The 20,467-nt window shown below is 40.8% G+C and overlaps 2 protein-coding genes across 3 annotated transcripts; one reads left to right on the top strand and one right to left on the bottom strand.

The window, feature by feature from the left end:
• ATF1 (activating transcription factor 1) lies at positions 1 to 12,331 on the top strand (the record flags this gene model as incomplete). Of its 2 annotated transcripts, XM_082011818.1 has the most annotated exons (8): positions 1 to 138; positions 4,702 to 4,818; positions 6,762 to 6,890; positions 8,680 to 8,780; positions 10,349 to 10,479; positions 11,338 to 11,517; positions 11,619 to 11,778; positions 12,187 to 12,331. In XM_082011818.1, the coding sequence occupies 8 exons, from the start codon at positions 1 to 3 to the stop codon at positions 12,329 to 12,331; spliced, it is 1,101 nt and encodes a 366-aa protein (XP_081867944.1). The 2 variants fall into 2 exon arrangements, with proteins under 2 accessions (XP_081867944.1, XP_081867945.1); XM_082011819.1 differs by lacking the exon at positions 1 to 138 and having other exon boundaries at positions 4,708 to 4,818; positions 10,349 to 10,497.
• A 3,510-nt stretch (positions 12,332 to 15,841) lies between these two features.
• On the bottom strand, positions 15,842 to 20,452 carry TMPRSS12 (transmembrane serine protease 12; the record flags this gene model as incomplete). Its single annotated transcript, XM_082011852.1, has 5 exons — positions 15,842 to 16,078; positions 17,122 to 17,264; positions 18,036 to 18,307; positions 19,796 to 19,994; positions 20,425 to 20,452. 5 exons carry the CDS (start codon positions 20,450 to 20,452, stop codon positions 15,842 to 15,844), a joined length of 879 nt encoding a protein of 292 aa, XP_081867978.1.
• Between the last annotated feature and the right edge of the window lie 15 nt (positions 20,453 to 20,467).

Consider the following 20,467-nt stretch of genomic DNA (forward strand, 5'->3'; position numbering starts at 1 on the left):
ATGGCCGAGTCTCGCCACAGGCCGGGGCCCGGGCTGCGCCGCGGCCGCTGCCCTCAGCCGGGGCCCGCCTCGCCCCTTCCCGGCGGGCGGCCGCTGCGGAGGACCCCCGGGGAGTTCCCGCCCCGCCGCCCCAGCCAGGTGCGCCGCGCTCCCGGTGCGGCCTGGGGCTGCTCGGCCCGCGCCGGCAGAGGCTGCGCCGGGCCCGCGCCCCGGCTTCGCCCCGGGTGCCGGATGCCCCCCGGGACTCGGGGCAGCGTCGGCGCCGCGGAGGAGCCTCCTGGACCGGGGCGGGAGGGTCTGGGGGTGGGGAGGGGGGGGCCCCCCGGGCTCCGGCGCGGGGAGCGGCTTCAGCCCTGTTTGACTGCGGCTTCGGTACAAGGGCAGCGGCGGGCTCCTTTCCCGAGACCCTTGAGATCGACCGGTGAAAAAGAGTGATTGACCCTTGATGGCGGTGGTTACCTTTTTTCCCATTAATTTTGACCGAATACCGTTGCCGTGAGCCGTGTCTTCTTCCAGCACTCACGGCAATGAGTATCGGGTTGATTCGAGGCGGCGGGATGCAAATTGTTTGTAAATGATCTCACACGTATTTTCCTCTCGCAAATATCAAGATCACTTAAGTCAATATAGTAGATACGGCTCTGGACTGCAGGCTTTTCTTTCTGAAGCTGCTTGTCATGGGAATTCTCACTAAGCTTCATTTCCCTGTAGAAGGCTGGCTGGGGCGGGGGGTGAGTGGAAGAAAACACGCATGGAAAGTACTCCTGAAGTTTGAAAGAGTATTCGTGTGTGTGTCGGTAGAATGGGATCCAAAACTGTAACTGGGTACATTGGCTCGAGTCTCCTCACTTGCTTTCTGGCACGAACGGGTAGGATGTGCTGTCCTTTGCCTCTGTCTTTCACTGATTCCTGGAAAAAACTGGAGTTCTGTCAGTCTTCTGGATGAGAAAAACTTTCCCCAAGTGTCTTAATTGCAAAATTAAGTAAATAGTATTCTAACTGCTGTAGCTTCTTTTGAGATGCTGAAGAATGCAGAAGGTCACCAGATTACTTGAGTATAATTTCACCAAATGTTTTAAATCACTTTTTGTAATTTGTATGTGTCAGTATTTGACTCTTGTTCTTTAGTATTTGAGAATAAAATTCTGTGTCCGGTATTCTTTGATTTCTGACTTTATAAAGTCTTTAAAAAAAACTAATTGCCTCTTACAGTATTTCAATACTGAAATATCATTCAGGCCTTTCCTCTGCTAGACTTAAGAGGGCAAAACAGAACTTGGTTTCTTCCTTTGGTGCTCTTGCGCTACAGCTCACTTCTCTTTGCCTTAATGTACAGCTTTTATATTCCATTATCTTATTCTTTGCCTCCTGATTATCCTCTGAAGCTTCTTCTGGGGCTGGCAATCCACGATTTTAGTCATTTTATGAGCGTTGAACTAGAGACAATCACTGTCTCTGGATAATTTGCCTTGTAAACAGGCAAAAACAAAATATTAAGGACAAGAGAGCCGTACCCTGTGGAACACTTGTGAAGATCGTTACTGCAGAGGCACAGTATGTCTGTAAGTGGACCATCTCCTTAGCGTTTTAGGGTACTTTTCATTAGGATTAGTAAAAGTTGCGGGAATGGGGTTTTCTTATCTCTTTATTTGTTCTTTTTCAATTGATACTTCCCAGCCATTTAGGGGTTTTTTTAGCGATTCTTCACTGGTGGTTCACCCTGAGGAACATGGTAGTAGGAGTTCATATATGAACTTTGGGATGATAGATTAAGCTTGCCCACAATGAAATGCAATGTTCCTATTTCTGTTTAAAAGAAAGAGATGTTTGAGACTCAAACTCAAGTTTAAAGTGAGATGAGCTGCTTTGGCTGGAGAGAGACGATTCTCAGAAGTTTAAAAGTCAATCAAAACAAACTTTATAATGCTGCTATTGCAGAATCCTTTCATTTAAATTAAATTACTGTTGAGATGTGGCTCTGTGGAGGCATTGTTTTTATTCTGAAAAGCACCTATCTGATTATAAACAAATCATTTTCATATAGATTGGAACAATAATTATTTTTTGGCTACTAAAACATCGGGTGTTGGTTTTATGAATCCCTTCTGTCAGTACTCTGTGACATGTAAAACTCTTCCTTCACCCCAAAGCTATGCAGCTGGTTTCAGCTAAACGTGTATTCTATGTTGGAAGCAGTTTTAACTGTGGTGTAAAAAGCTGAAACCCTGATATATTGTCTGTCTTTGGTACTTCTTTTCAAAGCTTGACAACTTGCAGGTTGAGGTTTTTCATTGGAACCATCTTTCTAAAAGATGGTAATCGCTGTTTCAGATGTTCACAGAAAGCCATTCCAATGGAAAATTCATGTTTTTCCAGCTAAATAAGTTGTTTTAACAAGACAGGGGCATGTGAGTCTTCTTGTGTGACAGTCATGCGAGGCTAAGTAGCATATTGCACCTCTTTTTCCAGTGGAGGGTTTAAGATGCAGTGATAATTTTCACCTTGTTAAAATCGCTTGCTAAATCTTCTTTTATTAATAATATTTTACTAAAATTGATACATGTTGGCTGAATATTTAGTTCAATATTACAGAGCAAGCAGAAGTGAAGTGAACTTGAAAAATCATATTTATAATGGGAAATACTTTATCTTTTATTCCTGTAAGTAGGACTTCACACCTATGATAGAAAGATCAGCAAAAATGTTGGCACTTGCTCCCCAGTTTGTTTATTTTGGGTGGTTTTATATCTATCGGTTTCACTGTTTCTTGCAGTCAGTTTTGCTGTTGTGAGTCTCTCGTGGGACAGTAAAGCAGAGAAAAACAGTAAAAGAGGGAGGAGGAGACAGAATGTGGTTTAGCACTACAGAAATTAATTGGGTATTTCTGTAGCACTGGAAATTTATTTTAATTTTTGCTGTGACTGGATTTCAGTTTGACAGTGCCCTGTTTACTTGTGACACTCGTCTCCCTTTGCAGGGGTGCAAAACATAGATTTTCCTTTATTAACAAACCTAAAACTACATTACTGGGTATATAAAGTTGCGTCCCTTATAGATGCTTGTCGTTAATTCTACTCTTCATTTTTTATAGCTTCAAGATACTTAAAATTACTTTAGTTCTCAATTTTCTTTCCTTAAAAGAAAGGCAAAACAGCCTTTCCAGCTGTCGGGCGAGCTCTGCAGCAGCAGCAACTGAAAAAAGCCAACGCGTTGGAATTGCCTTGCCGCGCTCCTGCACCGGGGCTGGCTTCCGGCAGGCACCAGCGGCGCGGAGCGGGGTGCCCGGCACGGTCCCCGTCTCGGGTTCGCGCTCCCGACGAGGCGGAGGGGAACGCGCAGTCGCCTTAGCAGCAGCAGCAGCGACGTGATCATCTTAGCAAAGGCAGTCGGGATAGTTTTGATTAGCTGAAGGTTTCCAGAAGCTGGGAACAGCTGAAGCGCTGCCCCGCTCCCGTGAGCTTCTCATTCCAAAGTGGAGCCTTCGTTTTGCTGCTTCAGCTGAAACTGTGGATGAATTGTTTTATGTTTACAGAAATAAGTACGTTGGGAAGCTGTATCGTATGTCGGAGAACGCTCGTTCTGCGCTCTAAGGGATACGGTTCCATGTATCGCCAAACCATTGGTGTCTGCTCAGTTTTCTCTCCACAAAGTCCTGCTTTGGTAGCTCCCTTGAGGAGTTCTGCAGGGGGACTCCTCAGATGAGTAAGGATTGCAAGAACAAGGTTCTGGTCTTGGTGTACGTTGACTTTTTACCCTCTAAGTATACGTCAGGCTGCAAGAGCTGTGGTTTATCTCAGTAGGGAAAAATCAATGACTCACATTTCCACAGAAAGAAATGTAATTTCCAGTCTCATAGCAACTGTCCTTTCAACAGTTTCAAACCTTCTGTGACAAAATGTTTAACACTCACCGATCATCTTTTAATGCTCTAGGCTGGTCCACCCACTCACCCCACCTAAAAGCATGCATTTTTACATCACTACATCCCCCAATATTGGAGGGGGGACGCTATCAAGACATGTTGGACAGTTAAATATAAAATCTTAGATGTGAGAGAAGTCTTGCTGGCTGTATTACGTGGAGACGGAGTGACTTTTGCAGGGTTTAAAGTTCAAAGCTGTGTTCTCTCTACTTTGATTTTCAATCCCTGTTTTGTTTTTATATACCTTCAGATGTTTTAAAATAGTTTGACTGGTAGCTTGGGTAAAATATTTTGGGATGTTATTTTACTTAGAGCAAGATGTTCTTTAGTATGAATGCTTCATCTTGGTTTTCTTCCTAGATCTCATGACTTGCCTTGTTTATTTTCACAAAAAAACAGGAAATTCAGTAAATGCATTTGACAGTAGACTTCAGCATGGGGTAGGTCTGAGCCAGTGCTGACAGCCGCTGGACTGCAGGTGTTGTCGGGGGAAACGGGACTTGCCTCCCGTTCCCTAATGGGGTTTCGTGCAGCTCTGGGCTCCCAGGCCCCGTGAGAAGGCATAACGATGCTCGGGGTATCTCAGGGGAAGTGACAAAAAATGCTGTGCTATTCCCTAACAGAAAGGGACGTCAGAGGACAAAGACCCGATGAAAAATGTCTAAATAAGGCTAAAAGCGTTTTGCGCTGAGATTCTATAAAGCATCAGTGGAAGTTGTGCACCTATCTGCTGTTCCGATTTCTCATTAACTGAATTTAACTCGTTACTTTTCTTGTAGTTGATTATGGAAGAGGTGCACAAGAGCAGCAGTAACAGTTCAGTGACGCCTTCACAAACATCAGCTGTACAAGGTACAACACTACAGGCAGCTCAGCTCTCTCATATTGCTCAACAGGTAAAGCCTGGGCCAAATCTCAGCAAACGTTTGAGGTAGTTAAGAGCCATTTTTTATGTACTACAAACTATATTAATTCTCGAGTTTTAGAAACACACAGAGAAGAGAAAAACAAAAGAAGGGTGAGAAAAATGTACGTGTGTGTTGATGGATGACACAAAATTCATGAGATGGCTTGTATTCGAAAGACCAACATTAATTTTCGTGCTCGTACAATGCAAAAATGCGGGCGAGCGTTTCTGTTAGATTGTACGTCCTTTGAAATTGTCATCGGCCTGACATACAGGAGCTGCTTGGCAATGAATTGAGGACCTAATTCTTTTTTTCCCCCAGAAAAAGCGTCTACAGCTCCTTTTGTAGTAACGGCAATCCTGGGTGCTCAGCACCATGGAAACACTTGGATTTCCCAGCACTTGGGAAACACTTAGCCCAACATGAATGTATTTAATGTAATAGATGTATGAAGCTGGAAATTTTATGTACTTACTACAAAGAAGCATCACTTTCAAAGCTTTATCTTGAATTCCTGCATCTGAAAGAGCATCTCTTTCTGGGTGAAGTCTGCTCCCACGTAGCCGTCCTTTGAAACAACAAAGTTTCGCGGCTCGTCCAGTGTTTACCCTATGGAGGCGATGTAGATTTTGATGCAAAATTTAGATAACTGCACGAGGCAAAGACAGGACAGAATATCAGCAAGCATCCTGTTGTTTGTTTACAGGCTGTTTTTCTGATCCGTTTTTATATACGGTTGCCAATGTGACTTCATATTATGATGTACGATATGAAAGTAGTATTAAATGAAAAGTCAGCTGTATGAGTTTTAATGATCCCTTCATCTTTTCATATATTCCAGATTAATAAAAGTAGTGAAGAAATTTGGTGAGGAAACTGGTTATTTACTGTGCATCTACATATATAACTTGAATCAATTTTTAATTGCAAAGGCTCGTGCGAGTTCAACATCAAAAATACAAATCTGTTAGAATGTAAAAAGTATTTTATATAGGGGTAGCAGCAGTAATCAACTTTTTGCCAATTAAACCTAGATTTCAGCTACAATGTTTATTGAAATCGATAGTTTCAAAACATTAAAGAACAGATGCTGTAATTTTTATTTGGAAAAATCTGCTCTTCGCTCTTCTTCCTTGTCCAGAGCTTGCATACCTTGTCTCCTTGTTTCCTTTCTGGTCTGGTGTCTTTCATACAGCCCGTGTGCCTTGAACTTTCTAAGTAGATTGGTCAGCTTTTGCTATACTTACCTCTTACGATTTCTTCTCTGTGAAATCTTTGAACCATAGCCTCATACTGGTTGCTTAAAACAAAAAATCCAAGGAAGCCAAATATGTACGTTATCCACGCTGCCTTCTGCAGTACTTCAGTATTGTTAGTCTGATCCGTGCTAAGCCCCTAGTCGTGACGATTTCATCTCGATTTAGGTAGGGCACTAAACTCCTGTTAACTTTAGTGAGAGTCAGGGCTTCTCATTAGGCACTTTTATTTCTGCTTATCTAAGACACGCCTAAATGCAATCAAAGCTTAAAAAAATGAACCACCACAAATACGGGGCTTTGTGCATGTGGATGGAGTTACAGGAAAGCGGTCAGGCTCACTTAGGCTCAACGTTGTGATTCTGCAGAAGTCTGTGTCATTGTGGTTCATTTAGAACTGCGTGTATTTAAGTTGCAGCATTTTAATCTTTTGCACATAATGCTGCATATTTGATTTTCCCCCTAACCTAAGTCAAATAAGTAACTGTTTCAGCCTTTTTGGTGTGCAGATACGTATCTCAAAAACGTGCATCTTTAAAGGATCCCTTCTGTGACTTAGACTTAAAAGAAGCTTCTGCTAATGCATGTTCTCCACTAGTGTTCCTACATGTATATACACCTTCTGAATACGGTGGAATGAGTAACTTTTGTTAACGATTCTTTGATTTGTTGTAGATGTCTCTAAGAGGTCCTGCTCCCCTGACAGTTGTTCAGCTTCCTGGAGAACAAGTCCAGGTCCAGGGAGTCATTCAGACAGCTCAGTCCTCTTCTGTAATCCACTCGCCCCAGGTGCAAACAGTGCAGGTAACTACAGAATGTCTGTTAAATAACCAAGAATCCTGGTTTATATATGGGAAAAGACTTGTAAAGGCTTGTCTGACTCTGCTAACTCTGCCACAGTGCATGGTGATTTAGGCTTAAAATTATTTGTAGTGCTAAAGTTGCCTTTGGAGTTGAAATTAAACTATTTGACATTGCTTCCCTTTATAAAAAAAACCCAACAGAACCACAACGCTTTAGCTGGTGCTCGTAGCAGATGTGCAGTCAGTGTGTTTTAATACCCAAGTAAGGAGAGTATAGAGTAACCCAATGAAGACGACTGTGTGTTTGGAAAAGGTAGACCTGAGTGATGGTGATCAACCGTTGATTGCTCACCTCGGGTACGCTGTAACTCGGTTTCTGTGGTACCTGAGTATTCTGCTTGTGTCTCTTACTCATGTGCCAGGTGATTTTTGTACAAGCCACTTCAGAGAGGTGCCTTGGGGAGTTTACAGTCGAGTCTGTTACTACTTCATTCAGTTCTTGGCTGTCCTCTGGGCAGCGTGGCATCAGAGTTACGCTGTGAAGCGTAACTCCAGCCGAATGACTGGAAGGACTATGCTAAAAAAGCACTAACTTGTCCCTGATCCTTTGTACTGTGCTTATCTATTCATACGACAGTAAATTGATAAACCATGAAAAGTAAACCTATAATGCATTTTCAGCTATCGTCGTTCCTGTAACATCAGATCACGGAAAAGAAAACACATTTCTCTTTGCTGAAAACAGTTAAGCATCTGTTTTAGTAGCTTGTCGTTACTTGAGTCTCCGCTAATCCCTTTCCTATCATCGTGTTCTACTTGCAGGCTCCCCACAGTCAGCTTCCTTTTTTTTTCCTGTAATTTATGAACATTATGGCCTTGTTGCTCAAAGGAGGAAAAAATGTAATACATGAGCAGCTTTTTTAAAATATTGATAGTTGGTTGCTCTTTTTGTCTCTGTAGCAGCAGTTATGTGAGAGAGGCTTTTCCCAGAGCTGCATGCATTCTTCTTGCCTGTTTGTTGCTGGCACACAGATAAGCACAAATAAATGCTTTGTTAGCTTGTATTTAATAAGGAGCACCAGAGAAAAAGTAACACTTGCCCACACAGTGGAATAAAGAGAAAAGTATAGATAATACTTTGCATAGTTATCCCTGATACGCTCCTGCCTTAAGTATTATTTGCATTTGACTCATATTCTGACCAACGAAATATGCTGTTCTTCCATCTACGTAAAAGATGCCAAGGATTTTATACGTTTGCCTCTGTACATAAATGGTGTTCCTGCTTCCTTTCCCACCAGCTCCTTAGACAGATTTATGTATGGGAGTGGCTCACCTTTTCAGACTACATCAGCTAAGAAGATAGTTAGCCTTGTATGATTTTTATGAAAATAATACTATTTGTATTTCTTCACACCGCTGTTTTAAGCGTTCTGGATTGATTACTTGATTTCATCCTGCGGTTCAATCCAGCTGGAACAGCTAGCGTCAGATGGTGGACCTTTTTCAGCTTTTAATGTGATAAACGGTTTGGGTGAATCTCTTGAGCTGTCTTTTTTGGGGCTGGGGTGTCTGTTTCATATGACCTTACTAACGTAACAGTCTTTTATAATTGCTAGAAATAGATAGCACGGAAACTAGAAATCCACCATTTTATCTTTCTCTTTGTGATTAGCTGCATTTGTGTAAGTTTTCGTGCAGCTTTAGCTCATATGCAATTAACATGTGTAATCTTTTCTGGCTATTTCTTCTGACGTGTACTGGATAACTACATGGAATATGTTTTTTAGGTATCTTCTCTGTCTGAGAGTGAAGATTCTCAGGATTCATCAGATAGCATAGGCTCTTCACAGAAAGCTCGAGGCATCTTAGCGCGTCGTCCATCGTACCGGTAAGTACTATATGTTACATATTTTGTATTTTTATTTGAAACCAAAATAGCAGCTTCTTTCAACAGCTTCCTATAGTCTGTCAGCCTCTGAGTTGTTTTCCTTCTCTTGAAACATGCATTGGATCTGTTCACGCAGTAAACATTTTGAGGATGCCATGTTAGCTATTGTTTGCTGCAAGGAAACTTTGACTTGACTAACTGGAGATAAGCTTCGACGTGATGTGGTATAGGGAAAACTCTTTATCAGCTGTAAGTTTACTCAATTACATCATTTTACTGAAATGAGGAGTGTAGTCAAATGCCACATCCTAGCTTTGCAAATAAATATGTTAGAAACAACACAAAATTTAGTATTTTTTACAGTAATGTTCTGAAAATCTTAAAAGACAGTTTATGAACCTACCTGATACTCCTGTCAGCGACTACTGTTCCCACTTCTGCCACTGCTTTTCATGTTTTGAATGTTTTATCTACTCTTCCTAGTACTTTCTTACAGCTTTATCTCATCTTGAATTACGCACCAGAACAAATATTTTAGGAGGGATTTTACTATTTTGCAAGCAGTCAAAAATGGTGGTGGAAAAGAGCAATTCTGGATCTTCAGTTACAGTAGCCAGGATGGGAAGATAGGAGCTATGAGCAGAGCTTGATGGGAGAACGGCTTAGCCGTGCGGGTTTGGGATGAGGAGTTGTCAGTTCTGCTTTTCTCTCCGTATAACTGCCACTAATTGGTCATTAGGCCTGGGGTAAGATGCATAAAATTTGTGCTTCCCATGGCTCTTCTTTAAATAGACGTGTCTGTGTTCATAGGGTATTGTTACACAGGACATGGGTTGTTTGAGAAGCTGTGCAAGAGCTAAATTAAATGCAGATAAGATATGTAAAGTCTTACCATGTACTGAAAGAGCAAAAGATCTAATTTTTGAACTTTTCTGTAGTAATCTCCTCCTTTTTAGTTTATTCTGACACCAGACAGAGCAAACTGGTTTTCATTGGATATATAAAGCCTATTCTTGCGAGAGTTAGAGGATCAAGTTGTAAATCAGAAAAATCTCTTAATAGGCCAGTTATAGATCCCTGGAAAATGTTTATGGTGGAAACTCTGATGCAGCTTTTACTGAAATGAAATGATGCAGCTGCGGTGCTAGTTTTCAGCACACCGTTTTTCTGGAAATTACTGAAATCTACTGTAAATGGTGCAGGTTTTCATTGCAAGCTTACCAGTCCAAGCATCTAAGGCTTTTAGAGGATAATGATTGAAAATCTGGAATTTGTGCTGATTTGCACATACACACACTTTGTAAATCAGTAGCTGACTTGAATTGCTCTTAGCTCATAAAATGATTCAAATATTTTAATAAGAAACTAGACTATATAAACTACAGAAATGTAATTACAGAAGGTCTGAGGCAGTCATCTCATACAAAATATCGTTAAGTCAAAAAACTGTTGTACATCAAAAGGTTAGTGTTTGTAATACAAAATAGGGATAGTAGTTTGTAACTGTTGTTGCAGTGATTTGTAATTTTTTCCTAGTATTAGAGCTGATAAAGAAACTCTTTTTATAGAAAAATTTTGAAAGATCTTTCTTCTGAAGACACACGCGATAGAAAAGGAGATGAGGAGAGTCCTGGTGTCTCTACTGTTACTTCTATGTCCGTTCCCACGCCTATCTACCAGACAAGCACTGGACAGTACAGTACGTTATACAAAATATGTGCCGAACTGGACACATTTCTTATTCAACTTGCCTCAAAATACAGGTTTTCTTTTTGTTATATATTTGACTAAGATGAAACTCAAAAGGTTTGGTTATTTGTATAACGGTCAGGAAAGTTAGTATTGTTATTACATGGAAATAGACTGGTATCTAAAGGCTCTAGATAAACTCAAAGCTTCATTATCTTAATTTTTGCACATTAAGACAAGACATTCAAAGGATGTTGTTATGAAACACATAGCAGTCTTCTAGTGTTGGATTTAGTCCAAAATGCAAGATCAGTGAAGACGCCATTATACATATCTTAGGGCCACCCCAAAAGGTGTTCCTGTGGTGCCAGGGAGGTAGCAAAAAAAAAGGATCTGTTCCTTTGGTTTTTATCGCCCAGTATTCACTGTGCTTGCACACCAAAAAGCAGCCCCCCTCCTCTCCACCCTTGTTCTCTGAGCTGGGTGTTCGTGCTGCTGTTTCTCACTTCCCCACACGCACACTCCTTCGCCTGTCTGGATTTTTGCCCGTACGTACGTTTCCCCAGAGGGGCCACCAGCCGTGGCCAGCGTGGGTCCACATGGAGCTGGTGTCCGGCACAGGGCAGTCCCAGACCTCTTCGCACAGAGGCCACCCCTGCCGCTCCCCCCAGTACCGACACCTCTCACACCCAGTATGTCCAAGCAAGAACCCAGCAGCACGATCGGCTGGTTGCAAAACAGGGACGAAAAAAGCCTTTCAAAACTGGCAGTATTTCTCAGCAGTGGAAACAGCCTACAGATTTACCTCTGTCTGTATGTTATAATGCACAGCTACAAATAGGTCTGCGCGTGTTCCTTTTTCTTTAAGTTGCCATTGCTGCAAACGGATTACAGCTGGCCAGCCCGGGTACAGATGGCGTGCAGGGTCTGCAGACGCTAACGATGGCGAACGCTGGTGGCACACAGCCTGGGACGACAATACTGCAGTACGCGCAAACATCGGACGGTCAACAGATACTCGTGCCCAGCAACCAGGTGGTAGTGCAGAGTGAGTACGCCTTCTGCAAACGGTTAGAAGTCCCATCGCTGCCGCGAGCGTCATGTTCTAACGCTGCCACGTTTTGGTGTCTTACGCTATTATCGCAACAGCTGCATCAGGAGACATGCAGACTTACCAGATCCGCACCACACCGACTACCACGTCCCTTCCTCAGACTGTGGTGATGACATCGCCTGTCACTCTGACATCACAGACAAGTAAGACAGATGATCCGCAGTTGAAACGAGAAATAAGGCTGATGAAGAACAGGTATGTAAGTGCATGTGGGCTGCTTTGATTTGTTAGTTTAATGTCCTGAAAATGCATCTTCAAAGGATAAGTTATGAGTCTTGCGAGCTAACTTTACTGATTGTGCCGTCAGTATGGTATGCTGCATCCAGTGACTAAAAATATTAGAAATTCTGACCAAAACATGCTCTGCGTTCTGTCTCACACGGTTTGGGGAAAACAGGTTGTTTTTTCCCTGCAGATTGACTACCATGGGTCTTAGCAGATACTGCTAAATTTCACGCTCTCCACCTAGCCTTGTGTACTTTTCCGTTTGTTTTGTTCATGATTGCTGTGCCAACTCTCTCATATTGGTCAGAATCATAACGTTCATAAAATAGACACATCTCAAACCTAAAATAAAAAACTACTTCTGCTTGTCTGTTCCAGAGAAGCTGCTCGAGAATGCCGTAGAAAGAAAAAGGAGTATGTTAAATGTCTGGAAAATCGAGTTGCGGTCCTGGAAAATCAGAACAAAACTCTAATTGAAGAGCTAAAAACTTTGAAAGATCTTTACTGTCATAAAAGTGTGTAAGGAAAGAAGGTAAAATTTTTGTGGACTGTTTAAATTTCAGAGGAGAATTTTTTTTTATACTGAATTTTTTAAACTAGATGAAAGGTCAAAAATGAAACTTTTCTACCTAGATTTCACAACTTAAAGACTATATAGATTTTATTTACAACATGTTGGTGACAAAGTACAAAAAAGGAAACAAGAAAACCTCACCAAAATTCCTGCTGGCACAACTGGAAACTTTATAAAGTCAAGATTGCATCTACAATAAAAGGACAGTCACGTTTTACGAGGCAGGTGATTAGAATTTCTTTGAAAATTTCTACAAATACCTCTTGTAATGGAGGCAATATTTGGTTACAGTTAAAATGTGGATGAAATGGAATCCTTGCCATAGTTGACATTACTAGTAACATTTATAACCAGTATATGTTTTGATTTCTTACTCTTTTTCAATCTTTACTTTTTCTTTCAGTTATTTGTATGTAAATATTTTTATTTTAACCTGTAAGTTGTTATTTACAGGTGCAGATGATAAAGAAAAGCTAATACTTTGCTAGAGTTATAAATTATGTTTACTCTTTCTCAGCTGACAGTTTTAAAAGTTGGGGTTTTTTACAGTGTTTGCTGTGTTTATCAAATTTGGAAAGGATCTGCAGAAGGCAGTGAGAGGCCTAGTCCTGAAAATGTCGGAGGCACATGAAATAAGGTGTTGACTTTTCTTAAGAGAATTCAACACATCCAATTACTTCAAAGTACGGTGTGGTAGAACGAGTAGTGGTGAACAAAAGGTTCTGAAGAATGATTTCACGATAGTTTGTTCTTAGCTGCTGGGCATGATAAACATCTATAATTGAAAAGTAAATTGTGTGCTGATTATATATACAATTAAACATGCATTGCTTATCCTGTCTGGAGATTCTACTGCGCTTTGGAACATTTAAACCAAATAGAAGAACGATAAAGTAAAAAATTGAAGATATATACCAAAGGGTTAATGAGGTTCTAATATATGGTTTATACGCTGAAAGTAGTGCAAAATTTCCGGACTAATTTTGTAAGGTAGGCGATATTTTGCAAAGTAATGGTATCTTTGTAAGAAAATATTCTATTGAAAACAGGTAGATGGTTGGTATATTTTGTAGCTAAATTGTGATCTTTACAAATTCTGAAATTGAGTTTATATACGTATTTTGACAGTTTATATATTTCATTTTAGTAAACAAATGAAATATTTTGTGAACCAGATTTTCAAGCATATATTTTTATGGATAGTACAAAGTCAAATGAGATCCTCTTTGGTGTAGGAGATATTTGAATTAATTTTGTATGTCTGTAGGCAACTTGCAAAAAAATGGATCCTAAAGAGTATTGGGAAAAAAAAAAAAAAAAAGCAGGGCTTTTTATTCCCCACAGTTGATAATAATATCTGCACATTAGACTGATTGCTATCAGAGATTCTAGTTTGTATGATTTTAATTTGTTTCAGGTGAAAATTAAACGTTTGACATGATCAGGAGTCTTTTGGGTGTGGAATCTCCATTCTTGGAGATACTCAAAAGCCGTCTGGACGTGGTCCTGGGCAGCCTGCTCTGGGTGACTCCGCTCGAGCAGGGGGGTTGGATGAGGTGACCCCCAGAGGTCCCGTCCAACCCCGACCATTCTGTGATCCTGTGATTCTGTGAAATAGAAAAATGTGTATGCAGTGCTTATTGCATGAGTAATAAATACACTATTTTCCATAGTTAGGATTGAATCCTGCTTCCAGTTATGTCAGCGGGAATTGCACTATGGACTATGCTATTAAAAAGGTGTTAGAGCTACGTGTGTGTGTTGTGCTAGCTCAGATCTGAATGAAATTAAAAGATGTACTCACTCCCTAGATGTGTAACGCTTATCATATGGTCAGTCATATTTTTTATTTTACTCATTTTTGAATTAAAGGACTTCTTAGCAAGCGGAGCTCTTCGCAAACGGTTTGAGAAAGACTGCATTCCACAATCACACTGTTAGTAGGCTATTAAAATACCTTTTCTTCTCAAGTTTCTAAATATATGATGGTTATGGACGTGATCCATGATGTTTCCTTTAGGCCAAACTGGAGTATACATTTGTGTTCTCAAGCATGTCAAAAAAGAGCGCTTTCGTTGCACATCAAAAATAATAAGCAAGGTTGAGAAAGCCATTACATTAGGGAACTGCTGCAAAAGAGGTGTTCAGTGCCGCCTATTTCTGTTAGGGGAATTTCAGGAAAAACGAACACCTTGGAACGTGCTTAGCACCTCCCAGAATTGGACCTTTTCGCTCTGTCTCCCATCAGGTGTGTGTTCACTGTTTGGCATTTGTTTAAGAGGGTTTGACCTACAGTACTGAAACTAATTTGGTAACTCCTCTGTATGGTGTTTTGATCCTTACTGTGTGCTGTTGTTCCTTTACCTTCTTTTGTAATACGGAATAATAATAAAAAAAGCTATCAAGTGTTAAGACTGTAAAAAAAATGGTGGCCAATTCTTTCTGTATTCAGCAAGTGAAACAAATGTAGTGCTGCCAGACATAATGTTAGTAAATTTTTATCCTCTTAAAATAGTGTTCTGGAAAGAGCAGCTTATTTTTCATCATGGAAATATTGAACAGTAACATGAGTTTGCTCTTTAAGTAATCACTTATCATGATATTATTTTGGATTTACTTCAAAATCTAGATTGTAAGAGAATAAAATCTATATCCTGAGAGTAAGAGATATAGTACCGAATACTGTTCTGCTGGTTATTTCCAAACAAAAGTACATGCTTTATATGAATTGTAAATATTTGTCGAAACACTTAGATGGTTGCAAATTTTGACCTTGGTAAATAAAGTCGCCAAAATATAATTCTGATGTTCCTTATTTATTTTTAATTAACATAGTACTGCAGTGGTTCTGACCAAATGTGCATGCACTGTGCGGTATCAGGTCTTTTACAGTGGACAAGAATAAATATTTAGTCTATGAAATGGCACCCAGAGACCTTTTATCTGATGTGTCCTTTCAGCAGTAAGAGTACTAAATCATTTGTGCATAAATTTTAGTCTTCACTAAAAATAATTAGTAGAGAATACCTTGTATCTTTCTGCCATTTTTTTTGCTTTTTAGTTTTCAGTAAGCTGAGCCACTGCTAACTAAAAATATTTTGTGCTGTGCTAGCATTCACCCGGCAGAGGGAGTATCTCTGCCATCTACAAAGTCGTGGTAATATTCCTAAGTAGTACTTAAGCTTCTGATAGCTGGGAAGGCACAGAAATAGGGTAGAGAAAAAGCTATTTTCAGCTGGTAACATTTCATTACTAGGGTCAAGGCTGTATCATTTCCTCTGCTGTTAGTATGAATAGCAAAAGGCAGAAAACGAAAAAACGTAATACAATTGCAAACATGACTTCTAAAAAATAAGTGTCTTTCCTTTGGCTCTTAGATTTATTCTGAAACAGGAGTTCGCTCTCTTCACAGTTTTAACAGGCAGAGCAAACCTCTACAATGCTGACACAACGGGAAGTCTACACAAGCACTATATGCATCACAGTCAGAAAGACGGTGAGTGTAATGCTCACGGGATTCGCAGCCTTGTTACCCAACAGAAGTTCAGATTTTATCCATCTTCTGTATTGAGATAAACGGACATAGATCCCGGGAAATTCTGGTCGGCCACAGCCAACTCCAAAGCTAGCGATCCCTACGAGGTAGTATTTGTTGGTACTAGGGTGGTAGCACGCTAGAGGTCCACCGCTGTCTCCCTATAAATAAACAACATAAAAACCTAGTAACATACATTCCCCTCCAGGAGTTAATGTAGAATTAAGTCAGTAATGCGTCCACTTACTTTTTTAAACTTTTTTGAATTGGCTAAGTTAACTGGACAGTAATAGTGACACTAATACATGGATAGTAGTGCACAGACAAGATAAAATTTCGTGACGCTGGGTGATACTACCTTGACTAGAATTCCATGCCTACATCAGTTTCAGTGTCTTTAACTAAAGTTCTGTTGATGTTTTTCTTTCCGCACCTTTTCATTCTGAGGCTTGTCTCCCTAAGCTTTCTCGTCACTTAATATGAGAATATATTGTGCACACAATGTGTAAGTACTGAGAAATACGGTAATGAATACACAACCCTGAATCTTTGCCATATCACCTACTTAAAGGAAAACTGCTGAGGAAAGCAGGGATCTATCAGACAACATACTTATGAATATGTTAAGGGTTTTAATTATAAATGCCTCCATATTGCAACCACTGCCCCAGCTTTTGCATGCTAGTGCTTTTGACCCGAGAACTGTCTTTTCTGAGAAAGACGTGCTGATTGTTCAGCACTGAAATAAAAATCTTGCCGTATCACTGGACTATATCACTTTCCAATGCTGCTGTTCCCTTTCAAAAGCACAAAAACAGGCAAGATGCCTGTGTGCTTCACACACGCTACATGTGTACAGCGATACATGTGCGTATCCGTACGTATGTTTGTGTAGTATAGCATTTATTGACATCTTTGTGGCAAGTGTTGCATAAATTATGTTTGCACTCTATCCTTTCACTTTGTTAACTTACTCTTCTTCCGAGTATCACTGAATTCTTCTGGGTAGGTTTTTGAGGTGGATTTTCTCTTTGGACACCGCCTCACCTCTCTATGATGCTTCTTTTGCAGTTTGACATGTTTTCTGTTTAGTATTTGTGCCATTTTAATTAATTATGCTACAAATGCTGGTCATCATGATGCCCCTGAGACTCGGGCTTGGGGGTTTCTGTAGTGGCAGGTTGGGCACGATGTTCATTCTTACCTGACAGGTATCGATGCCTCCTGATCGAGAGCCAGCACAAATCATGTTGCTGTTAACCAGACCTCCGTACGCATCAGAACTGTTACAGATGCTGGAAGGAATGATTTCCACTTGTGCTTCTCTTAACACAGACGAAGTTTTACCTTTAATGGAAGACAGCGTAAAGAAAGGTAAAATATTTATGCCATTGGCTGTAGCAATTCTTGCTGTGCTCTTTTTTTCCTGTTTAGCTAGCTTAAGCATCTTTCTGTACATGTTTAGACATGTATGTAACATAGATTATGCCTACTTCTAATGGATTTAAACTTCAGTTGGATTGGATTTGATGTAGTTTTTGCAATTCTTCATTCTGAAGAAACATCAATGATAACAATACTGCTCGCTAGCCTTGTTCAAACTGTCAGACGTGACTTATTAAATAAACTTGTATGATCCTTAGCTGTCCTTGACATTTCCACGCAGGAAAGACGCACACCACCAGCTGACATCCTATAAAGCTTGGGCTCATTGTGATTAGAGACAGAATTTGAGGGAGTGCAGCCATTTGTAAAATACACGAGTTCACAATGCATGGCATCAGAATTGTTGTTTTTCAATAAAAAAGCTATTTCTATTAGACAACACTGAGTAGCTGTACCATGAATCTGAAAGTCAGGCTAGTATTTTCATTTTTTCATGTCATACTTGGAAGAAAGGCTAGAAAGTTTATGCCTTTGGTTACATCTGTGTAGATCTAATCTGCTCTCAGTGGAAAAAACACTGAAAGCAGATACTCAGTTGCAGGATTTAATGACCTTGTGTGATGAGACTATAACCTGAACAAATTCAGTTCTCCCTCAGTGAGCTTGAGGGACTAGAGCCTGGTATTAGTTGCGTAGTTTATAACCTGATCAACAGCATAAGCAAATTTTTACCTTTTTCTGCTGTACGTCCCCAGCCACTAATAAAGCATTCTGTTTCATTGTCAATGTACAGGTAAAGGTGTGCAGGAGGTAAGCAGATGGGCTGAATATAGTCACTGTAGCGTACCGCGGAGTCAAGTTCAAATAATGCAATATCATTTTCAAATGTTTCTCTCTTGAATTCTGGGTGCACAGTGATGCTTCTAATATTTCTTTTTGCTGTGTGTTCACCATGCTTCCAAAGGTTATGCAAGCCCAAAACAGCTCTCCAGGAGTATGGGTCCCTAAGAGAGAATTCACGGATTTTTTTACAATTATGTTGAAGTAAATGTTTCTTGATGGCATTGTTTTAACGGATTGTTTTATTGTTGGCTTATGCATCTTTAGGAATACGCACTGAAAATTCTGTAGTAAATATTTTCTGGAACAAATTTGGCTAATTACCATTCTGTTTTGAACACTCAGTTTGCCTAATGCTGGCTATGGCTGTTAAGGCAAATTCGGATTAATGATTTAAGCTGACACTCAGATTTTGCTTCTCACCCCATGTCAGCAGAGGCCTCCCGAGAGATATTCTTTTGAAAAAGATAAAAACGTGGATTTATTTTGCAGAAAAGAAGTAGGCTTATACCCACAATGCTTATAAAGACTGTGCTTGTACCTAGATTTGGGAAATCTATTAACTGGAAGTTACAAATAATGAATATCAACTTAATATTAAATTTAGAAATAGGGCCAGAGTCGTTCAGACCTAATTTCTATTCAAGTATGTTGAAAAAAGTCTTTACTGATATCAAGTGGGAATTGAATTTGGTCTGTGATGAGCAAAGATCAGGCTGTGAAATGCAAATTAACCTCCAAAATTCTCCAGAGTGTAAGATAAAAACTGAATTGATTATTTGCAATATAATGCTTCTTTAAATTAATGCGTGTAACAGTGCATTTAAAGAAACAAGCTGATCCAACAAAGGCCTGATAAATGATAGAATTCCAAAGTTCAGAGATTTTTACAGTTCCATTTCCCTCAGGCCATGGTGATGTCAACACAGTCCATGCGAACTTGCATCAAGTAGCGTGCAGATTTTGCAACTGTGTTCAAGAAAAGACAACAGTGATCAGATAGCTGAAATGCAGCAGAATTGCTGCAAGAACAATTAAAATGCCTGTTCCGAGGAGTGTTTTAACCATAAAAATAGTGAAGTGACAAATCCTTAGGTCAGTTAAACAGGAAAAAATAGAAATACTGTTTAAACTAATAAATTGTAATGTTTCTAATCTAAGTATTGCAACATTTTCTTTTTATAGTGAGCTTTACTAATTTAGAAAAATCTATTAATCAGAAAAATTGGAGCTCCATGGGAAAAAAAAAGAGCCCCCAACCTAACAAAAATGTCACCTAGATCAAAAACAAACAACCCTTTATTAAAAATAACCTTAATAAAGGTTGTTCTGGGCCAAGCCAGAAGTGCACATCCACGACTTCTTGATGTTGACTTATAAAGATGCAACTCCGCGTGCTGGGCTGGGCTGGCGGCTGTCACCACGCAGCCCTTACAGCAAAGGTGGCAAAGGGGACAGTCTTAGGACCGCGGCGCCGCCACCAGGCCCTCCCGCGGGGCGTATCGGTGGACAGGAGGGGCACAGCTCGGGTCTGCACTGAGCGCTCGGCCGTGCGAGTCCCATCGATTTGCCTCGTGTTGAGAGATACGGGCGCTCTGCTGATAGCATGGAGAGAAAGAACACATACTGCCTTACTTAGCATGAATACATACTTCTTTGCTGTAACGCAGTGGCCAGCGCTAAGTACCGAGTTCTCATTAATTAAAACTCCACCGCAAACGTGCGCAAATTGTACAGCAGCTTTGCGAACCTGGAGGCTAACGGACCACGGCCACGCTCCGCTCGGAGCGTCGCGTCCACCCACGATCCGGGATCCCGAGATCCTGCCTATGAGCGGCCGTCGTCCGCACTCTGCAAAACAGAACGGAGTTGGCTGTATCGTTCAAACCGAAAAAGGAGTTTTTGGTGTACTAGCAGCATTTTTGGGGATGGGTTGTTTGGTTGTTTGTCATTAATTTACAGTGTTACTTGCTGTGGGATGTTTGATGTTTGCAGCTGGAGATCCCAGGGCTGTTTTCTGAAGTTCTATGAAATGGGTGTATTTCAGCCGGGTATGTGCCTATTTCTTGTGTGTGAATTTACAGTGTACATTGAGGCTGAGCGGGTTCCAGTCGCTGCTGCTTTATGAATTAATCTGATTTAGGTGTAGATGGAGTTTGTGTGTGTGTAGCCCTGGGACACCATAGGCCGCCCGCCCCCCCCCCGCTCGCCTTGCCCTCAGGCCCTTCAACTGCTCGCCACGGCCCTTCCCACACCCGCCGCTCCGGTACAGCCACGGTACCCTCAGGGGAAGCCCCCGGGGCCGCCATCCCGGGCAGGGTGCT

The sequence above is a fragment of the Phaethon aethereus genome (genome assembly GCF_964289735.1).
Source record: "Phaethon aethereus genome assembly, chromosome: 29".
Taxonomy (NCBI): Eukaryota; Metazoa; Chordata; class Aves; order Phaethontiformes; family Phaethontidae; genus Phaethon; species Phaethon aethereus.